The sequence below is a fragment of the Tinamus guttatus genome, unplaced genomic scaffold (assembly GCF_059628265.1).
Source record: "Tinamus guttatus ecotype Peru unplaced genomic scaffold, ASM5962826v1 Tinamus_guttatus_pri_ptg000459l, whole genome shotgun sequence".
Taxonomy (NCBI): Eukaryota; Metazoa; Chordata; class Aves; order Tinamiformes; family Tinamidae; genus Tinamus; species Tinamus guttatus.
Window position 1 is genome coordinate 5,932,071 of NW_028288993.1, and position 21,323 is coordinate 5,953,393.

The 21,323-nt window shown below is 45.8% G+C and overlaps 1 protein-coding gene across 1 annotated transcript; it reads left to right on the top strand.

The window, feature by feature from the left end:
• Window positions 1-2,757: 2,757 nt before the first annotated feature.
• On the top strand, window positions 2,758-15,057 carry RAB35 (RAB35, member RAS oncogene family). The gene is made up of 6 exons (XM_088532403.1): window positions 2,758-2,902; window positions 6,404-6,454; window positions 7,221-7,344; window positions 13,478-13,602; window positions 13,711-13,835; window positions 14,342-15,057. Exons 1-6 carry the CDS (start codon window positions 2,851-2,853, stop codon window positions 14,468-14,470), a joined length of 606 nt encoding a protein of 201 aa, XP_088388529.1. The 5' UTR covers window positions 2,758-2,850; the 3' UTR covers window positions 14,471-15,057.
• Window positions 15,058-21,323: the final 6,266 nt, after the last annotated feature.

Here is a 21,323-nt window from a genome sequence, read left to right on the forward strand (position 1 = left end):
TAATGACTCAAATTTCAAGATACAATTTTGAGTAGATACTTTGGAGCACTGTTTTATGCTGGCCCAAAGTACAAGAATCTATCACACTATCTGTGATGGTCTTCAGGGCCCAAATCAGTTCCAACCCAGTCAGTCCTAGTAGTTTTCCGTATAATTGTTTTTTTTCCTACCATTTTTTTGATAGGAGATTCCATAGCCTTCCTAGACCATCTCTGTCACTATATAGATTTCTAGGACTATCAAAAGCTTCCCTTGTATCTTGGGGAGACAAACAACCAAGCCCCGACAACTTCCTCGCTGCTACTTGGACCCAGCACTACTACTACTTCTACAGTAAACCCGTATTTCTGCAGGTGGTTATTTCTAGAAAACTGCAATACTTTCCAGACAACCTTACTGAAATTGTGTTCTATTTATTTCAGCTCTTTATCTGCATTCTTAAGGTAGCCTGGGATTCTGATTTTGCCCTCCAAAATACTTGCAAATCTGTTCTGCTTTGGATCAAACACAGATTAAAAAAATGTATTCTTTATAATTAATGAAAATACTGAGCAGCACCAATCCTGGGATTATTCCTGGTAGAAAGCCTCTGTATTGTGGGAGCTCTATATTACCTATTTTCTCCATAGACTTTAACAGCTGTTTGACTTAGGTAAGAAAATAGGAGGGTTCTTTTAACTTTTTTTTTAATTTTTTACTGAATTTTTGAGGGTCTGTATTTTAGCAAGAAAAAACTTCTTTTTTAAAAAACAACCTAGTTGAATATCTGTCCTAAATTATTTCACCACTCTGATTAGCTGTTTTTGAGAGAGAGGAATAAAATATTGCATAGAATCACAGAATGCTTAGGGTTGGAAGGGACCTCTAGAGATCATCTAGTCCAACCCCCTGCACACGCAGGGTCACCTAGAGCACGTGGCACAGGACTGTGTCCAAGCGGGTTTTGAAGATCTCCAGAGAAGGAGACTCCACAACCTCTCTGGGCAGCCTGTTCCAGTGCTCTGGCACCCTCACTGTTAAGAGATTTTTCCTTAAGTTCCTGGGGAACTTTTGATACTTCAGTTTCCAGACGTTTCCTCTAGTTCTGTCGGTGGCCACCAGTGAACAGAGCAGCCCACAATACGCTGATTTTTCAGCGTATTGCTATAGCAAAACACACTAAACCTGGATTTTGATAGCTGCATTTCACTAAACTATTTATACATTGCACTGTAATACATCAGAGATAAAATACCCAAAATTTTTGCCACAAGACCTGGTAAATGAATTGTGCCAACTTAGACACTAAAGATTGATTTTTTCCCCATTTCAAATGTCTTGAAAATACCAGTTATCAGCATAATTTTTCCCACAAGTGGCTGTAAAAACATCTTTGAACTGTCAAGTAACAATCTGTGAGTGACAGCTGAACTGTGTGTATATCGAGATCACAAAATAATTCATGAGGGAGGGAAATGTTTAAACTTGTATTAACAATTTCAGTAGAAAAGGGACAAATGTGAAAGCAAAAAATATTGAAATATGTTGAATTTTTTTACAGCATTGTGTACTGTTCATTTTATTAGGCAGCATTCCCCAGCGTCAAGCTTTTCATATGAGCATACATGAGCTTATGTGTAATGAGGTTGTCATTGATGCTTTGTACGCTGCATTCGAGGGCTCCGCCGGCCGCTGTGTGTTCCCTTTCTGCTGGACCTTGTGGCACGTCTGGGCCATGCGGGGATGACAAGGGCTGCACCAGGCTGGTGTAACCAGGGCGCATCCAGGGGCGTTTCTGCAAGCAGAGGGCCATAAAATGGCACCTGCTCCTCAGCTGCTGTCGCTGCAGCCTCTCCTGCTGCCTCAGCTCCCGCCCGGCTCCGAGGATGGCAGAGGAGAAGGTGCAGGACACGCACGGACGGAAGGCAGCAGCGTCCAAGGGAGTCTCTGGGCATCCAGGGCTTCACAGGCGAAGCTTTGAAGGCTAGTTTTTTTAAGCATTGAAATTAAAGGTTTATAGATAAAATCAGGGGCATTGTGACTGCTGAAGTCTTTAATTTTTGGTACTTCACTTTTTTAACCATACTGGGGTTTAACCATAACAGCTGTTAACAGATGAACTGCAAACAAATAGGGAAAAAAAAGTGATAGTAGGACAACAGTACAACATACTGAGGGGAAGGAGGGGATGGGGAAATAATTCCAGAACTGTTAAAAAAAAATCTGGTCCCCTCTAACCAAGCCCTATAGTATTAATTCCAAATAAATAATGAAGAGCTTCCAGATGAGTATTGAGGGATAAATAATTAAATAAACCGCTAGGGAGTGACAGGCACTTTCTAGGAAACACCCCCAGGTCAGAGCGGCTGCGGCCAGCCGGCTCTGCCGGGCCCGACGTGCCCACGCCCCGGGCCCGGCGCTGGATCCGGCAGGGAGCCGCCCCGGGCTCCGGGGCACTGGGGACGCGCGGAGCGGTGCTCCCCGCCGCCAGGCCCCGATCGCGGAGCGGAGCGGCCGCCGCCGCCGGGGCGCAGTCGCGCTCCCCGTTCTCCTCAGCACCGCCCCTCAGCGCCGGCACGGCGGCCATCCCGTGCGCATGCGCGCCGGCCGGAGCGGGCGGGGGCGGCGCGCGGCGCGCAGGCGCATAAAGCGGGCGGCGGGGGCGGCGGCGGGCGTTGCCGGTGTGCGCGGCGCGGGGCGGCGCGCATGCGCGGGCGCGGCGCGGGCGGCCTCCCGCGGCGGGGCGCATGCGCGGCAGCGGCGCTGTCAGTTCCGGCTGTTTGTTCGGGAAGTGGATCCGGCCCCGGAGCCGCCGCCGCCCCCCGCCCCCCTCGCGCCCGCGCCGCCCGGGGCCGCCGCCGCGCACCGGCCATGGCCCGGGACTACGATCACCTCTTCAAGCTGCTCATCATCGGCGACAGCGGTGAGGGCGGGGGCCAAGGGAGGGCTAGGCCGCGGGCAGGGGCGGCGGGCCCGGCGCGGGCGCGGAGGCAGCGCCTCGTCTGCACGGCCCGGTGGCGGGTGAAGGAGCCGCCCTCGCGACGCCGCGTCCTGGCGGGCGGTTGGGCCATGGTGCAGGGGCTGGAGGAGAGAAAAAAAGGGAGGAAACAATAAATAAAAGGTTGGTCGCGTATCGCCGAGGGTCCCGATACCGGCGTTCCCGGCGGGATCCGCCTCTGCGCGCCCCGCGGTTTGGAGGCGCAGAGGGAGGGATTCCCCCCTCGTTAACGTTACCGGCCCCTACGGGCAGGTGAGGAAGGGCTGCCCCAGCCCCAGCCTTGGGGACCGCGGTTTCCGGGTGGTAATTACTGTGTGTTGGTACCATATTAGCAGAAACGGTCCTTAAGACTCTCAGCATCAGCCTAAAATCCCTATTCCAGAGTTCTTTGTTGTTGTTGGGGCATTTTTTTGTCATTGCAAAGCTGATGGCTTCTAGTTATAGTAAAGTGTGCGCATGCTTATAAGAATTGTGGATAAGGAGTCGTTCTAGATGTCAGAAATGGACCGGAGATGCCTCTGCAGCAGCCTCAGAAGCTTCTGGAGGGGCAGCGTAAGCGTCCGGCGCTTTGGTGTGGGCACCCAGCGGGCCGGGGCGATGCCTGCCCTCTGCCTAGCCCTGCACTGCAGCTCTCTGGGGCTGGATTTCCATGAGCCGGAGTCCACGGCATCCACCCTCCCCTGGAGAGGTGTGGTCCTGGCGCGGCAGGCCCCGACACGCAGCGAGGAGCAAACGCGCTCTGGGGAGGTGTCACCTCTGGGGACTTGGCTGCCTATGAAAATATTTCCTTCTGTGCCACGCTGTGTCTGCAAGAAGGAAAGAACCATTTTTCAGAGAGCCTGTGTTTGAGACAGGACCAGGGATAACGGCAAAGAAATCATTTTAAACCCTGAGCGCTTTGCAGGGCTGGTCTGTGGGTTATTAAAACAGAGTAGTACGTTCTGAGTAAAGCAGTAAGTCTGTTGCTTACTGATGAGCTTCAAAACTCTTCAGGCAAGATAAACAGGATGAGAAAACTTTCCCTCTTCACAATTTAGAGAAATTTCTTAGCTGAACCTTCTTAACTGAATCCAAATTCCTATGGTGTGTCTGGTGTGTGAAGAGGGGAAATAATGTGGTGGTTGACTGTGGTTCTCTGTTATTGTATTTAAATCTCACTGTCTAGTTGGAGTATTGATTTTTCTCTCTTTGAGCCTTTACCTCAACAGAAAGGCTTTGTCCTCATTTCCACAACAGTTTGCTTGCCTGTTGATTGATGTTTTGAAAAGCCTTGCAATCATTAGTGGACTGATGTTGGATAGGTTGTTATGTTTCATTCATTTTTCCCCCATACACAGGTTTCATCTTCAAGAGGATAGTAGGTTTGTGTGTTTTGGGGCAGGGCATGCTGAAAAGTTGATGGTGATCTCAGTTGTACTGAATATTTAAAAATAATACAGATTGTTTGCTTTGCATGTGCCTGTCTTAATTCATGCTATCATTCAGTGAGATAGAGGTTTGTTTTAGAAAGTCTTACAGCGCAGAAGCTTACTTGTAATAGTGATATGGCAAAGTCAGTAGATCTTTTGGGCCTTGCTGTCTTCCAAGAGCAAAGAAGCCCTGCTAGTCTTCTCTTTTCGTATCTCCAAATAACTGTGTGTAGGAGGTGGGGGGTCATGAAGCGTGTGGTTTCTCTGCACAAGAACGGTGTCAGTCAGAGGCGCAAGGGGTGTTCAGCAAGATTTGTCATCTGGAGCCTGTAGGATTTCCTGAGTTCAGGAGGTTTGTCTTCTTCAGAAGTCGTCTCGGAGCAGCTCTGGGCACAATTGTGTCTATGCAGCAGTGGACAGTCTGACAAAGCAGCAGTCATGTGCAGCCTATGGCATTCTGCAGTACTGCTGTGAGGGCTGAATCTCTCTCTTTTAAGCATGCTCTGACAGGCCTGTGGGTTCAAACCTTTAAAAACTTTTAATGAAGCTGGAGGTCAAGGTTTTTTTGCTCAAAAAGCATCGTGCTTGCTGAAACCCGTCTTCCTCAAACCCAACTTTTCCCACAGAGAGTTCTCTTGCCTGGGTTAAGAGTAGGTCTTGCTGGATTACTGATCCTCTGCTAAAGTTTGGGAACTGCTCTGCTATCTTCTGAGCTCAGAGGTACACAGGATGTGCACGCTGTGCCTTTACTGTTAATAACATTTAAAAATAGATTGTAAGAATCAATGAGAGAGGCTGTTAAGGTCAGTGGTGATTTGAACTTATTGCATGTGAGATCTGGATTGCTGGAATCATGCAGGGTTTTAGTTTTTTCGTACTGGCTGCTGTCTTCAAATTCCAGTGTTTGTCAACTGTGGAAACTCTGTACAGTTGTTGCATATGTTTAGCACAGTCATTTTATTAGGGGGGAAAAAAGTAAACTGTGAAACATCAAAATACTTAGCTTAAATAACTCCTACCTGAAAATATGTGGTAGATAATCACACTAATGAGCTTAAATTTCTTCTTTGTGTCATAACAGTGCTTCTTAGGGGGAAGGGAGAAGAAAGGGGCAATAGATGTTATGTAGAGATGAAAACACAGGGGCATTTTGATCCTCTTCCCCCTGCCCGGGTGTGCAGGAATGAGTTTCTTATTCTTGTTCGAAGCAATGTGGAAAAAATGCTCCCATGAACAGGGTGTTATCAGTGTGCAAACAATCATCTAAGAAAAATCTGGATGAAGTGCTTCTCCAAGCGCTTAAAAATGTTTCATGGAACGTGTTGGTGAAAGGTCCAACCTCAGAAAGTGCCTTCCAAATGTAGAATTAGCCAATCTGCGATGACTGTGTAGAACAGTGGCTCCCAACGCTACTGTTTGGCTTAGGCTTCTGTTAAACTGTGTCAATGTTAACATGAGCTTTATAGTACCAAACCCTAGTCTGATCAACTAAGTTGTCCAAATTCCATTGCTGTTCAGCACTGCATAAATGAATGGGAGGTAGGCAGTGGTGTTAAGCACATTGAATTCAATACAGACGTTCAGAACAGTGTTCTGAGCACTCTGATTAGCAGGGCGTACTTGTTTTTGGTTCTTTCTGTTGCCAATATAAGGCTACTGATCATCAACTTGCTTCTTGTCATTACTTTTGATGACCTCTTGAAATGGGTTGCAAACCATAGCTTGAAAATTGCAGGTTGAAAGCTTGCTGGGGGCTTGAAGAAAGGGGATGGCAACAAACAAAAATACAGTACTGCATCGAGAAACATAGCAAGCCTTGGATTAACAGCAGTGTGGCCCTTGGATATTCATTTTGATAGTCCCCTTGAGCATTTGAGCAAGGTGGATGGTACTAAATTACAGACCGAGAAAAGATTTTTAGCTCAAGTTGCAGAATTCCATGAATGTGAAAAATACTGTCATGTTACCTGGTATGCAAGATGTGACTGTATTCAAGTATCTTGCTGTCTCATCACAGGTGTGGGCAAGAGCAGTTTGCTGTTGCGCTTTGCAGATAATACGTTCTCAGGTGAGTATTTAGTTTACTTAAATGAAACAGTTGAGGGCTGCACCAGTGCTGTTGGAATAGGCAAGGAGCAGTTGGGTTGCTTTTGCCCTGATAGCTCTACTGGGGATGTGTTATCTTTTTACCTCTGCTTCTCATAGCACAAGACTAAAGAAGCATCCTGTTTGATCTTCACTTGTAACTGAAAGCACTGATACTTAAGTACTGATGTGGTTCTAGAAATAGCTGAGGTTTTTGAGCTTGTACTGTGCTCTGCACAGACTTCCCATCTGTCCCTTGAGATTTAGACTGAATATTGTAGTTAAATCATTCACGTTTGTATTGTAACTGATCTATTAAGAGGGATTCTCTTTGAATAGACTACATTCAAAATACGTGGTTGCATTAGCATGAGACAAAACTGTCTTTTTTTTCTTTTTAACAAGTGAGCCCCCTCATTAGTTATTGCCCATTTCTTAAGATGTTTGGATGCTTATTTTTGACAACCGATGTGGTAGATTATGATTGGGGATTTGTGATACTGAATTTTATTTATTTCTAGTGTGGGAGGGAAGAAGTGGCTTGGGAGGAGTGAGGGGAAAAGCTGTTAGCTGCAGGTAAAATTATGCAGATCGCTGATCTCAAAGGGCACTTTAAAAGATGAATGGATAGGAGGAACCTTCTCTCATCTCCAGAGAGGGCTATTGCCAATGCAAGTTTAGAAGTGTGCTGCTTTGAGACATGCAAAATAAACAAGACTTAGGTTCTCACTTATTCTCTTTTCTATCAGGTAGCTACATTACCACAATTGGAGTTGATTTTAAAATTCGGACAGTTGAAATTAATGGAGAGAAAGTGAAGCTACAGATCTGGGACACAGCTGGACAAGAGCGCTTCCGGACCATCACATCAACGTGAGTGTAATGGGGCTTTCTGATGTGTAATTTCACATATGGAAATGTGAAATTTAGACCTCTTGTAGTCTGAAACTATGCTGAAGATATTTTAACCTGGCTGTTGATCAGCTAATGGTAACTGTGTTGTCTGTGTAGCTGGTCTTCTCAGCTTTTTTTAGAGTAGGTGGGAGTGATAATATCATGGTTCAGTTGTGAAACTGGGATTTTAGATTCCTGACTCTTCTGTAAATTTCCATGTTGGCTTGGCCTTATTCTTCTGCTTCTAGTTTCCAAACTGTAGAACTCGAATTAATTAATAACTTTTCATGTATTAGTAAACCTAACTCTAAAGCCTGTTGCAGAAGATCATCTTGAGATTGAATGTATTACAGAAGTGCAAAGTGCAGGCTCTGAGTAGCTTTGAGGTCCTAAAGTTGGCTATCCACAACTTAACGTTCCCTTAGGACAAATGCCTTCTAAAGGCTACCTTGGTGGGGGTTTTGTTGAAGCAAACACCCACATGAAGTTAACCTTTTCCTCGTTTTGAGTTCAGCTTCATGTTCATTGTCCTTCTGAGCAGCATATGTGCAGCTTTTCCTCTTCCCAAAGAAACCACACCCAGAGCTGCAGCCATGGGAGCCAAGAATAAAATGTGCCTGCAAAGTAATTGCAGTAAACGTGGGGCTGCTCATTGCAGCACTAGGGGAAGAGGAAGAAGTAGTAGTCTTGGTAATAGAGTCCTTGTCTCCTGGTATTTAACAAAAATGAACAACAAATCCCCAATAGGTGTTTCAATGGTCATGACCAACTGCTCACCCAGCTTCTGTGAAGAGAACAGTGCTGTCTTCAGCTGATGCATCAGTTAACTTAGACTTTAAAAAACTAGTAAGATTGGTTGCTCCTGTGGTAGTTCTAAACAGCTAGAAATGTGAGAACTGAACCTGACGTGTGCACCACCCCTTTCCTCTGCGCTTCTATACGGATATTACTGGATTTCTCCCATTGTTCCTTAAGTGTTTAGCTTGAAAAAGCTCGGTTGCCTCTCGTAGGGTTCCTGTGCATGACATCACTTCTTGTTTCAGTGCCGCAGGAAGCGGAGAGGGGGAAGCAGCAAAGCAAAGCACTGCTGCAGCTCGTGTCAGCTGTGCTTATAGGCTGCTCGCAGAGGGCCCGAATTAGTGCTGAGTCAGCAAACGGCCTTCCTGTTTTCGGATTCCCGGACACAACTGAGAGCTGTTAATGAGCGTTGCTTCATGGGGCTGAGAAGCTGATGCCAGCTAGATTAGAAAGCCACGGTGTCCAGCGCTGGATGGGGAACAGCGGGGAAGGAGGCTTCATTTGGGAGCAGGGTTGGGTTTTGCATAGGGTTTTGTGGAAATCTTTTCCTTGATTTTGTTTTCACTTACCATGGAGAAACGGAAAGTGCTTGGTGTTATGTGGAGTTAGCACTTTGCTAATGCTTTCTCTTACACAGCTTAAAGGTGAATGTAAGTTTTGCTCTTTGGGAGTATAGGGTCCCAGATTTTTTCTGCCTTAAAACTGGTAAAGTAGCTACAGAAATTCTCCAGGACCAGGGAAGAAAGATTGGAATTTTATGCAACATGAAGCAGAGAAGTTACCTGTGTTCAGGTGCATCAAAGTGTTGAGGGGAAATGCTTTTGAAGCTCAAGTTAAGCTGTAGGGATGACTCCTCTTGCTGCTTGGTGGGCTAGTTGTGACTGACATTCCTTGCTGTTCTCCCCAAGTCACTCTGGACCTAGATACAGCATCCGTATAAATAACTGATAAAAAGATTCTAGCTTTGTAAGGGATTTTATCATCTCTTTTTAGTAGTAAATAGATTTGCTTAAACTGAGTAGTGGCAAATTGAATTGCCCTGTTATACTTGGAAAAGGAGGACTTGGCTGACTGGATCATGGGCAGAGTGGCAATGCCCTGTCAATCAGGTGATGTAGAGCCAGGTAATGACTGTTTAGATTGAGGTGAAGAATATTTAAAAAGGTGTTCCCTGAGTGTTACTGTAGGCCAGGAAGTCCCTTTACAGTTAAAGGTAGTGTGTGGGTTGAGGCCAAGCCAAGCTTGGCAAACAAGTCTGAAGTTAGAACCCATTTAGTAATAACTGGTTAGAATTGCTACTGTGTAGACCTGGGTTTATGAAAGACTGAAGTGGTAGAAATTTAATAGTAGAAAATTGGGAAAATTAGAAGGTTATAGTATCTTGATATATATATATATATTTAACTTGGCTACAGCTACAGAAGCTGAAGGTGGAATAATCAAAAAGCTGTTGAGCAGTGATGAAGTTGATGAGGCAAACTCTGCAGAAACTCGGGAAAACTAAGCAACATCAGCACTTGAAACAGAAGTGGCAGCTGTTTCTGCTGTCTTTTAAATCTAGAAATGATGGAAATTAGGATGGCTGGTGCATGGCGAGAAGAGGCCAGTGCTGTCTCCAGCCTGGCTGGCATGGAACATCATCCCAACTCTTAAAGTTTTGCTTAAATTCACGATGTAGCATGCCAGGGCTCAGCTGCATTAATGGAAATACTTAAGAAGCATGAGAAGCCAGTTCTGGCTCTAATCTGGTCTTGTACACAGGGCTGTATTCTGGGCTATAGTTTTAGGATATAAGTTTAAAAATAGTTTTCAGGTGTTAGCTCAGGGTAAATGATAATAGTAAGACTTTCTGCCATACATTTGTATGGAAACGGTATCCTCAAGAGGATTTTTTTTTAATATAGTAAATTACTATGTTAGCTATGATGGTCAAAAGATTAGTCAACTAATCTGTCACAATAGATATGCTAAAATTCCACACGTGAAGTCTTTAGAGCTATGTAACATTTCCAGCCATAGTAAAGATAGTTGTCTACTACCACATGTCCAAGAGCATATACATTTAGAAAAAGCTCAGGTTTGATAAACATCTTTAATCTCAGTGGGACACTTCCTCGTGCATTCCATTAATGACTATTCTATAACCTCTTCTCTCTTCTCCGGTATTTCATTAACATGTTTATTCCTGAGGGTAGCGCTGACTCCTGGGGTTTGTAGAGCACACACATCGTTGTCCATATAGTGGACAACCAGCATCAGTCACTCATCCCTTGAATGGAACGCTAAGAATGAGAACTTTCTCCTTTGCTTTTACTTACATGGTCTCCATGTCTCTTTCCTAAAGTGTAGATGGGACATTTTCTCTTGTATCAAAGGCTCAATTGCCTCTTAATTGCCAAAAGCACAAAACTTAAAACCTGCTGCTCCTTGAATGCCAGAGTCCCATCTGTTCTCTACCCGTCAAAGCCTACAGCTTCTTCCAAAGGCAGTTCTGCACTACTTCATTCTGAAATTGCAAGTATGAGGTAGGATAAATCAGATTTTTGTTTTCTAGGACTGTCCTGCAGTTGGAGAATCTTTGCTGCATCTGCCAGGCCTAAAATCTTACCTAGGACACAAGGTTGTATCTAGAAAATGATAGAAAATAGCAAGGTGAGCTTTTTGAGGAAAATGGGTGTATTATGGGGCTTAAGATCAGAGAGCAAGAGGTAGTTAATAGTCTTATCTCCAGGCTGCTAACAGGTGATGCCAGGCAATGGGGAAATGGCATTTTATTGTAGCTGAGGGGCTGGCAACCTTTCTAGATTGATGTGCCAGACAATTTTCTCTTCCCAAAATAGAAGCAGTGTGTGCTGGGAGCTACCCCTGACTCTGCAGGGATCCCGTCTTGCCCAAAGCAAGGTATTTCTGCCAACCTTAGTGCTTTGTGGCAGCAGCTCCTGCAGAGTTTTGACTGCCGTGGTGGTCTGTGCTGCATGGGCCGGTCCACAGCCCTCATGTGCAGCTGCACACGATGAGTTTGTGCCAACTAATTCTGTGGGGAGGGGGATCTCTGTGTGGATCTCTGTGTTATTCTACTCCCCGACATCGTGTGCTTCCCCCAGAAGAAGACCTGGCTGTGTGGGCAGGTTGGTGCTGCAGGACGCTCCAGCAGGGCCTCTGGGCTGGTGACCATGAGGCCAGTGCTGCCCCTCTGGTGCAGCAGAAGGAGCTCGGCTGTGTCGGGGTGTTTGGGGGGCCCTGGCTCTGCCCTTGAAGGCCAGACCTTGTCCTGACACGTGTCATGCTGGTGCTGAGGAGGAAGCGGTGGGTCAGCCTGAGGCTTGCTGAAGGAGATGGGGTTTTTTAGGCAGAGCTACGGGAGAGTTTGAAGATGAGCAGTTTATTGCTCACAGTGAGTGAGATCTGCTGTGTCGGTAGGATTTGACATATTTCCTGTCCTGATGCTGTCAAGTACAACTATTAATCCAAAGCGATGGGTACGGTACACAGCAGTGTCAGGAGAGGATGGGTTGTTTTTGCAGAATGTTGGACTTGTGCTGTGTAATGCCTTCCCTCAAAAGGACCCAAGTTGTGAAGTAGTAGAGCCTGTAACTAGAACCCTTGGAGTCCTATAGCAAATTTCAAAGCTTTTAAAGGAACCAATAGAGAACAGATTATAAAATTTGAAAGTGCAGAGTTCTAATGGTCTGAGAATAAACATTTTTTTTCATCTCAATTCTTGCCAAATAGATGTACAGCACAAATAGCTGGCAAAACACAGTATAGAAGGATGGGAGCAGCTGCTTTGGGGAGGTGAGACCTGGAAGGACCCAGGTGAGCAGCCGAAGTGGGATCTGCTTCTGTGGAGCACATCTAGAATCCCAGATAACCAGTGACTGTCACTGCAAAGTGATTCTGCTACCAGAGCAAGCAGAGGTTGTCATAGAAACCCCTTCTAAAATGCACCGCAAGGGAGAGTGCAGCAAGAGGAGCTTACGGTATGAAATCGAGCTCTAATAATGTTATGATAGTTTAAGGAGAATTCCTCAGTTGTATCTTAACATTCCTCAAACTGATGCTGGTTGTAAGAAAGAGAAAGCAAAAGGAAAAGAATGAAGGCACTTGAGATACAGCAACTGCTTCAATGACTTGATTGGCAAAGCTGCCTAATTTGTAGTAAAGAAAATGCCTGGGTAGCCCATGGAATGTAGTTGAAAACTGAAAAGCTGGAGCTCTTTAACCTCATGTGATGCAGAATGCTTGTGGTGCACACACGGCCTTCCTTTAATCGGTTCATGCAGGTGGTAACACTGCAGCTTTGGTTTCTTTTGTGCATCAGGATTGCTGATCATCTCTTAAAGATGCCAGTTGCCCAAGGCTAATGGGAGTAAACCAGAGTGAAGCTTATTTTTAATTGCTAAAGGTAGCAGAATTCATTAAATGCACATATGGAGTCAATCTGTTGAGTAGGAAGGTGCCATCAGAACACAGTCCTTCAACAAGACAGAAATTTTTGTGAGCTCCAAAGGGAGCTATGCCTGGAGGTTGAGTGTGTCTGCAGATCTGCTCAATTTTTTGTCTGCAAGTAATCTTTCATAGGTAACAAAATTACTGCAGAGCTTGATACAGCCAACATGTCTCCGACTTCTTGTAAGAAAATGCTGCCTCTCTTCTGCTGCTTAGTAAGCTAAAAGTCTTAGTGCAGGAACAGTTGCACTGAGTTAAATAAGAGTTTCTCTAGTATCTCTTTTTTAGACAGCAAAAGCTTAAAAACTGGAAATGCAAAGCAGAAGAACGATGTAAACATAGTGGTGTTTTTCCTAAGATACTTTCTCCAGCACCCTGTTTGCAGCTGAAGGATGTCCTGAGCATGGAATACACTTTGTTCACTTTAACTCAAAGGGTTAAAAGATATTTCTGGCAGTATCTATTTACTAAGCCTGGCTCCAGGGGCACACTGCAGGTACTGCTGTTTTGTTCATGGAGCTACAAGCCTGTGTTCATCTTCACTTTTGTTTTTCTGTTTTGTTTGACAGCCTGAACAAGGAAGCAGCTGAAACAAATCTTTCAACTTTGAACCTAGTTTTATGAGCTAAATGATCAGGGAACTCTGTAGCTTGAGAGCAATAACATATGGTCTCTCTGTTGTAAAATAAATCAATGACTCCTAGTGGAAAGAAAATGGAGGTGCTTGACTGCCTCTAACTCAAGGATTGTGTTTTTTTTTTTTTTTTTTTTTTTTTAAAGGAACTTGTAAAAACTGCAAGCAAGAAGTGCTAAGCAGGTGATACGTAGCTTGAATTAACCCTCACTGTCTTCTCCTGCTCCCTAGGTATTACAGAGGAACACACGGGGTCATTGTTGTCTACGATGTAACCAGTGCAGAATCTTTTGTGAATGTGAAACGGTGGTTGCATGAAATTAATCAGAACTGTGATGATGTCTGTCGGATACTGGGTAAGTTCCTGGGCACAGAGCTGGGGCAGCAGATTCAGGGGGCTGTCCCACCACAGTGCAGTGCTGATTATTATTATTATTATTATTATTTTCCTCCTTCCTTTTTAGTGGGGAATAAGAATGATGACCCAGAACGAAAAGTGGTAGAGACGGAAGATGCGTATAAGTTTGCTGGGCAGATGGAGATTCAATTATTTGAGACCAGCGCCAAAGAAAATGTTAATGTGGAAGAGGTAATGCAATATGCAGAACACAGTGCCCATAAAACTGCCTGGGAATCTTAGTTTGGAAAAGTAAAAACAGATTTAGTCTTGTTGAGGAAGAAAGATAAAATGCTTTGTATAAACTACGAATGCATAGTTAATATGTCAAGAAGAGACACCCAGCTGTGTTTGGAAGGGGTGGGGAAGAGAAATGAAGGGCATCTCACTGTCTTCTCATTGGCCTTACAGTTCTAACTCATCAGGTGTTTTCTCAGTGAAGTCTTGATGTATGGGGAGATGCTTCTAGGAAGATGAATCTTCATTCTTGACTTCAGCTGTCAAACTCACCTGTTCTTATTTACCCCTTTTGGGAGGGGCAGAGGTTATTGATTTATTTTTATTTATTTTGCTTGAAGATACTGCATTTCAGCTTACTCAGTGGGTTTGGGAGGGTGCTGAAATACCAAAACAGCTGCTGTTCAGCAACAACAAGCCTGAGCTCCTGGATGGTCTGAACATGCTTGTTTCTCTTGCAGATGTTTAATTGCATTACAGAGCTAGTTCTGCGAGCAAAGAAAGAAAACCTAGCGAAGCAGCAACAGCAGCAACAGAACGATGTGGTGAAGCTAACGAAGAACAGTAAACGGAAGAAGCGGTGCTGCTAATGCCTCTTCCCAGCAGCAGGGACTCTGCTCTCAGACAGATCAGCCCCTCCAACTAGACTCGGGCAGTTCCACTGGGGCAGGCTTTGGGAGGACTTTCTCAGTTTTGTGCCGTTATTTAAAGATTATTTTTTCTTCATGTTTTCTATCAAGAGGCGCTGGCACCTTACCACTTCAGTGCCAAGAAGGTATCGGATGGAATCTTGCCCCCCTCTCCTCCCCTGCTCATTCCAGTGCGCCTTGTAGACAAGAAAGGACGTTGCCTACCAAGTGGACTAATTAACCCAAGAGTTTGTACATAATGTATATTGCTTTAACCAGCCTTGCATCCCTGTTGTTGCTTTTGGCTTATACCTTCTTAATGTCAACCAATCATGGACTGCAAAATTCATCTTTTTACAGAAATAGTACCAAATTCTTCACTCAAGTTGGCCCCAGGCTGGCAGCAACCGCTTCCTGGGGCCTTGGGCTTTGTTTTTTTCCGGGCTTCAGGCTGGCAACTGGTGTTCCTGGGGCTTTCCTTTGAGCTCCAGGCTTTTGCTGGGGCTCGGGCTTTGTTTTCTAGGTACCAGGGTTGCCAGTGCTGCTGCTGGAGCCTGGGATTTCACATCACCAGCCCCTGGGCTGGCAGCTGGTGCTGCTGCTGGGACCTTCAGTTTCAGTTTGCCATGATCCAGGTTTGTGGCTGGCTCCTTGGGTTCCACCTTCTTGTGCTGCAGCCCAGCTGTACCTGTGCGCTCCTTTGGTTTGTATCCAGATACTGAAAATCACGCCAATCTGCAGAAGGTGGGATTTATTTGTATTAAACTTCTTTTTTTAAAAACCAAAATCAAACTCCCTTGACCTCTGGTCCTGCCAGGGTTCTAAGTGAGAGTCCATTTCTCTTGGGAACAAGCAAAACATGTGATTCTGCCAAAATAAAAAAATTCCAGTTGCCCTGTCCACAATTAAGAGATCTGAATTTGAATGTGAATTTTGGTGGCAAAAGTTTCAGAGAGAGATAAGGCATGATAGTGAACCCAGCTGTTATGGATTGATGTCTTGATGTGAAGGCTGCTGCAGGATCATTCCCAGGATTCTCTTATTGGGAAGGAGGATTGCTGTTTAATGTAAGGAAATGGAAAGCTTGCTTGCTTGGGTTATGTGGTGGTGAAGGATCATGTATGGGAACAAACTCTGGTCTTCTCAACAGCCCTCCTTGTCCTTTCTGGAAAAAACAAGGGCTTCATTCATCAGTCCAACTAGGCATGGTTAGAGGTGGGGAGTGTCTGTGTGTATCTAAAATATCAACTGTCTGGGCTGAAAAGTACGTGCTCAGCACCTGCATAGTTGTTATAATAATTGAAATAAATATTCTTAAAAGGACTAAAAGCTGTGGAGGCATGGCTTCCTTAAGACCTTCAAGGTGGGACCTATGCAGTTCCAGTGTGTAGTCCTATGGAACTGATGGCCTTAGTTTGGTAGGATGTGTTTCACTGATGTCTGAGCTTTGAATCAATCCACTTCTCCCCCTTTCTTCCCCAGGAGAGGCTAAATTTTAGTCACTTATTTTGCTGGCGTGTGTGTGTTTATTTTTTTAAAGATACTTATGGGTGTGGTAAAAGCCCTAAGCAAACAATCACGTCACGATCAATCACTTCAACGACTTAGAAAAAGAAAATGCAAGCAATGAATGTGTAACACATTTTTAATCAGTTCAGGTGCTGGGATTATGGATCCAGCTGCCTTCACCCGTTTCTTTCTTCACATATCTTTCATTGGTAACCCAAGAATCCAGATGAGCTGGGATGATAGCGCTGTGTGAGCACTGCTAATAGCAAGAGATGAGAGCTCCGTTCTCCCAGGCATCCACCCCGTTTGCTGGTGATGTGGGATGTGGACGTGGGCAAGGAGGGAGTTCGCTCGGAGCCTTCCCGTGGCAGTTACTGCCTCCAGGATCAAGAGCCCAGCGATAACTGGGGGCTCTTGTGGTAGCAGCGTGCGGATCTAGGGAGCAGTAACGTCAGGAAGGCGTAAAGGAAAATCTCTGAATTTACTGGAATGGATGCAATAAAACGAGGAAATGGTGCACCCAAGCCTGGAGTGTCCTCTTATGTGGAAAGGTTGGTCCTCTGAGGCCAGGGCTTTGTGGCCACAGTTTGAACTTTGCCAATGGAGGCGTCCAGCTTCCTGGCTTGAAGTGGGATATTTTTTGCTTTTCCTTTCTCTTAGAGCTGGCTGGAGGGGAGCAGTTCATCTCCCTGCTCCTGCCACTGACCATCCGGTGGGAAGGGTTGTGTCTCTAGTGGTGGTGATGTGAAGTTTCCTAAATGTCGAGCAATGGAATGTCTAACTGGTTTGCTAGGATTATTTCTGTAATGAAAGTTTATAATTATGCTTTTTAAATAATTTTAAAAAAACTAAAAATAAAGATTACAAGCTGCCAAATCCTTCCTCAGGCTGTTTGTTGCCCAGCATCTGAAGGTGGAGGGTGGCAAGCCAGGGATGAGCCCTCCTGCCCCATGTGGAGGGGGTTTCCTTTTTCCTAGGAGGGCACATTGGCCAGACACAATAAGTGCTCCCCTATTCTGAGTTGCTATTGTAGCTCTAAAGGAGAATGAGTCAGCAGGCTGGAATTGGTGACTTTACTTCTGTTCCTTATCCCTGCAAGAAGATGAGAATTTTTCTTTTTTCTGGATTTTTCACTCCATATTCATCCATATATTGGCCAGTGACAGATATAAATGGTTGGATGGTAGAGGAGAGTTACAAGCTCACCTTTCCATTTCCCCGTGCACCAGCAGATATAAGTGCTTCAGCCATTCTTTCAGAACCCTCCTCTTAACACGAGAGCTCTGTGGATGAATTTCTTGGGATCACAAGGGACTAAAGATGCTGTCAAATACTAAGAAGGCAGTTTCAGCAGTGAGCTTGTTCTGCAGCCTTGCAGAAGTAGCAGTGACTTAGAGCTGAGACAGTGTCGTATAAATGTTTTATTCTCAGAACTATTTACAAAAGAAGTAGATCATTGTTTTTACTAAAAATAGCCTTTATAGATTCTTAGAATATGTATTTTATAAAAAACATACACTTATTTACAATACTGCTACATACAAAAATTACAGCACTGATTATGTACATATCTATAGATACATTCTTTCTGCTTGTCCCTGCTGTGTGCTTTTCCCCTCTCAATCCAAGGGAATAGTTACTGCAGCACCCAGACACTTCCTTTCCTGGCTTTTGGTTGGAATGAGCTTGTTTCTCTAGCTCAGTGGGGGCGGAGGGTCTCCCTGCAGGAGAGGCATCCCTGGGATTTACCATCCCAAGCAGGACACGTGCATGGGAAGCCCTCTGCATGGGGCACAGTCTGGGACTCACTGCTCTGTGCAAAACCATCCTGTTGTCTTTACTGATGGAGCTCATTTTAAGGGCAAGCTGCTGATCCAGGTTTATATTAAAGTGCTAGAGACTTGCCTGTTGTTTGCAGTTCCTTTACTGAGTTTCACAGAGGGGGACTGTCCCTCTTCCTTCATGACGCTAGTGTAGGTGTTTGCCCAGGTAGTCGTGTTACGGAGCTGGGGGAGGCTCTTGCAAGACCTCTTGGTCTTGGCAGGCAGCCTCTCGCTGTTTCTGCAGTGACCGGGTGGCACTACTGGTTCAGCTAACGCTATCCCAGGTGTAGGTGTGAATTCATCATAGAGCTGCTGATCTCACCCCTTCAATCTACCTTGGGCTTTCTGGTACCTGCTGGATTACTTTGCTTCTCCCATCTCATTAACTGGAGCTGATGTTTCCTTTTTGCCATGGGGATCCTAAAAGTATCAAGTGTCAAGCAGTGGAGTGTCTCCTAACCCAGGCTCCTAACTGTTACGAAATGGCTGTGATCTCTTCTGAAGATGAGTATTTCAATGACAGCTTAAGGTGAAGTAGTCAGGACCTTGTTAAAACACATGACATGAGAATATGAAGGACTGCATTGGTGAATTAAACAAAAAGAACCCCAAACGTAGCTGCTATGTTAAGGCAGTTTCTGTTCCCATTGAGTAGCAGCTCAGCACAAGGAGGTCTCCTTTGGTCTGTCATCCAGTTCATCAAACCCAATTCTCTTGTATTTCTGGGTTTAGTAGTGCAACTAAGTCTTTAGGATTAGGGGGTGAGTTTTAAGAAACTATACCCAACTGGCATCTTGAACATGCTGATTTTCCTCTTGCAATCTCTTCCATCACTGTATTTAAGTAGATAAAATTGCAGTGGGCAGGTGGGTTAAGGTAGGTCCCTCCTTAACCGAGCAGGTGTGCTGTGCATTTCGGCTGCCTACTCCTGCAACTGAATCGCCTTCCTCCCGGCAAACGTGTAGCAGAAGGCACCTTTCTTGCTCTCATTGCTGCATGTTCAACCAACTTAAGGCCTTTGCCTTAAGATTACATCCATACATTGTCACAGGGGCAGAGGCCACCCAGCTGTTCGGCGCATGGTTTGCAGAGAGCTCTTGGGTGTGCAGGTAACTGCTGGCAGCAGAATGAAGGGTTATGAGGACCAAGATGTTTGCAGGGCTCTCCCAAAACAAGCAGCATTGTTGTCAAAGCGATGTGCAAGACAACCGATCAAGTGTCGCTGGCATCCATGAACCTGTGCCTACTACTGCAGGCGTCTAAGTTGATGGTGATGGGTCCCACCACCATAGTCCTGACAGCAGGAGATCCTCAGCACAAGTCTCATCTTTACGCCTCGTTAAGAGTCAAAATGTGAGGACTTGCTATCCTGAGAGCGCCTGGCGTGCAGCTACATCCCTCTTCCTCCCTTGCCCAGGTGGCTACAAGCAGATATTTAGTGCTTGGGAAGAGGCCAGGGTTCAGCTTCCCTTCCTACCTGTGAGGCTCCAGGCTCCCATCCAGGTATTAGGCTGTACTGGTAGTGGTGCTTGACTTTGTTTTGTTGACTTCCTTTTGTGTGATTTAAGGAAGTATTTCACAGAGCAGGATCTGGAATCCAGGTTTCATTGCTTTCAAGTAAGCAGGTTTTACTGCCCGGGTTTTCCTAGCACCCTCAGCCCCAGAGCGCGTGCTGCCGCTCCTCGCAACACGCACAGCCTCAGTGCAGGATAATTTCACACCAGAACGTGTGTGGCAGTTCCCCTGCCAGTATGGAAAGAGGCGATGCTCGGATCCTTGCATTAGAAGGAGCGTCTGTACTGAGGTATTACAGGTCCGTCCTATGCACTAGACAAGAGGCTGACGTTATTTTAACTTACCTGCCTCAGAAGGAAGGGTATCTAGCAGAAAGGCTGAGTGGAGATTAGCAGCTCCATGGAGAAAGGTGTTTTAGCACCTAAGTTGCTGCACTGGGCAGAGCTGACTGTGTATCTACCTTCATCTCCTACAGTGGGAGTGTAGCTGGTAGCCTCTAATGGGGCACAGAAACAAATCTGGTCCTATGAATAGCATGAGCTGAAAAAACGTGCAAATTGCACAATAGCAGCAGTGCAGCTCTGAATCTAGTTGGATTCAGTGTTTGGTGATGAGAGAGATGAGCAGCGAGGTGACCATCCAGTGCATAGGGATGGTCCTTAGCTACGTATTGCAGGATTTCCAGCACCTCTGTGTGCACCAAATGTTTCTCCTCATCAAACAAATGCTCACAGTAAAGTGGGCTCTGATCATCTGTGGTTAGAAGGAAGCTTAGGTACCTATTTGCCAAAAGGACAAGTAGTAAAATGATCCCCAGGCAGGCAGTGGTCAGCATTGCTGTCGGGCTATAGCTAATGTTGCTGCACGAGGCAAAAGGCAAGCTGAGAGTTTTCCAGGGCTTTATCAATGACCTAATATGCTTTGACTTCAGTGAGGGTAGGTGCCTGTGGAATTTCTGAGCATCAAGTGTGCCAGCCCATGTCAAAGATCTACTGCCATCACTATGGCTCTCAACAAGCTATTTCTAAGTGTCAGACTTCTAGGAGGGCCATCCAGTTAAAATAACAGATCTCATAGAGGAGTACATGGCTTTGGGGAACATGTGACTTACTGAAGCTCTGCAACCACCCTGAGGTGGTGGCAGGAGTGTAGGTGTCCCAGGACTGAACATCCTCCGCTCCAGTCTGTCAGCTGCTGCAGATGGTCGGTGCCTTGGGGAGGAAATCAGCAATTTATGAAACTACAGCCTCTCACTCTTCATTCTGTACAAGAGGATGCCGGAGAAGGTCCCAACAGCAGCGGGCTCGCACGTGTGCTAACCTGCAGGGAGTCTGATCCCTGCTGTGGCATGAGCAGAGCTGCGGAGAGCATCCCAGGCTGGACGTGCCCTAAGGACTTGTCTTCCAGCACGGAGCAGGACACGCACCACATTCGGGCTAGAGCAGCTCCTCTGCGGGCTGAAGGACGCTGTTGTGGCTGGGTGGGAGGGTGGCATAAGGGACTCCCCGTTTCCTCTCCTGTGGCTGGTCCTCTCCTTCCCCCTGCACTTGCTACAGCGGTGGCTCTCAGTTCCCTGCCCGGCCTGGGGCCGCTTAGCGCCTTCTTCAGTGCAAGAGCGTTTAAGACAATCAGATTGTTCTTCACAGCAGAAACTGGGCTGGGTCAAAGCGCCGACAGTTTGCACTGAAGTTTATCACTCTGCTTAATTTTTTTTCTTAAGTTGCTTTTGCTCAATGTGACACTGTCACACTGTAACACTCCAGTGCGCGTAAACATTTGGTTCAGACCAGGTGTGGTGGAAACAGTGCAGAGTTTCGAGGGTTTCCTTTGCCCCTCTTTTTTTTTCTTTTTTTTTTCTTTCCTTTTTTCCTTAGTGCATGAGAGCCGGGTCCATCAGTGAGCCGGGCCACTGCTTCCCGCTCCCCACCTCAGGGAAGGAACCACTGGTGAGATTTCTCCTCGGCAGC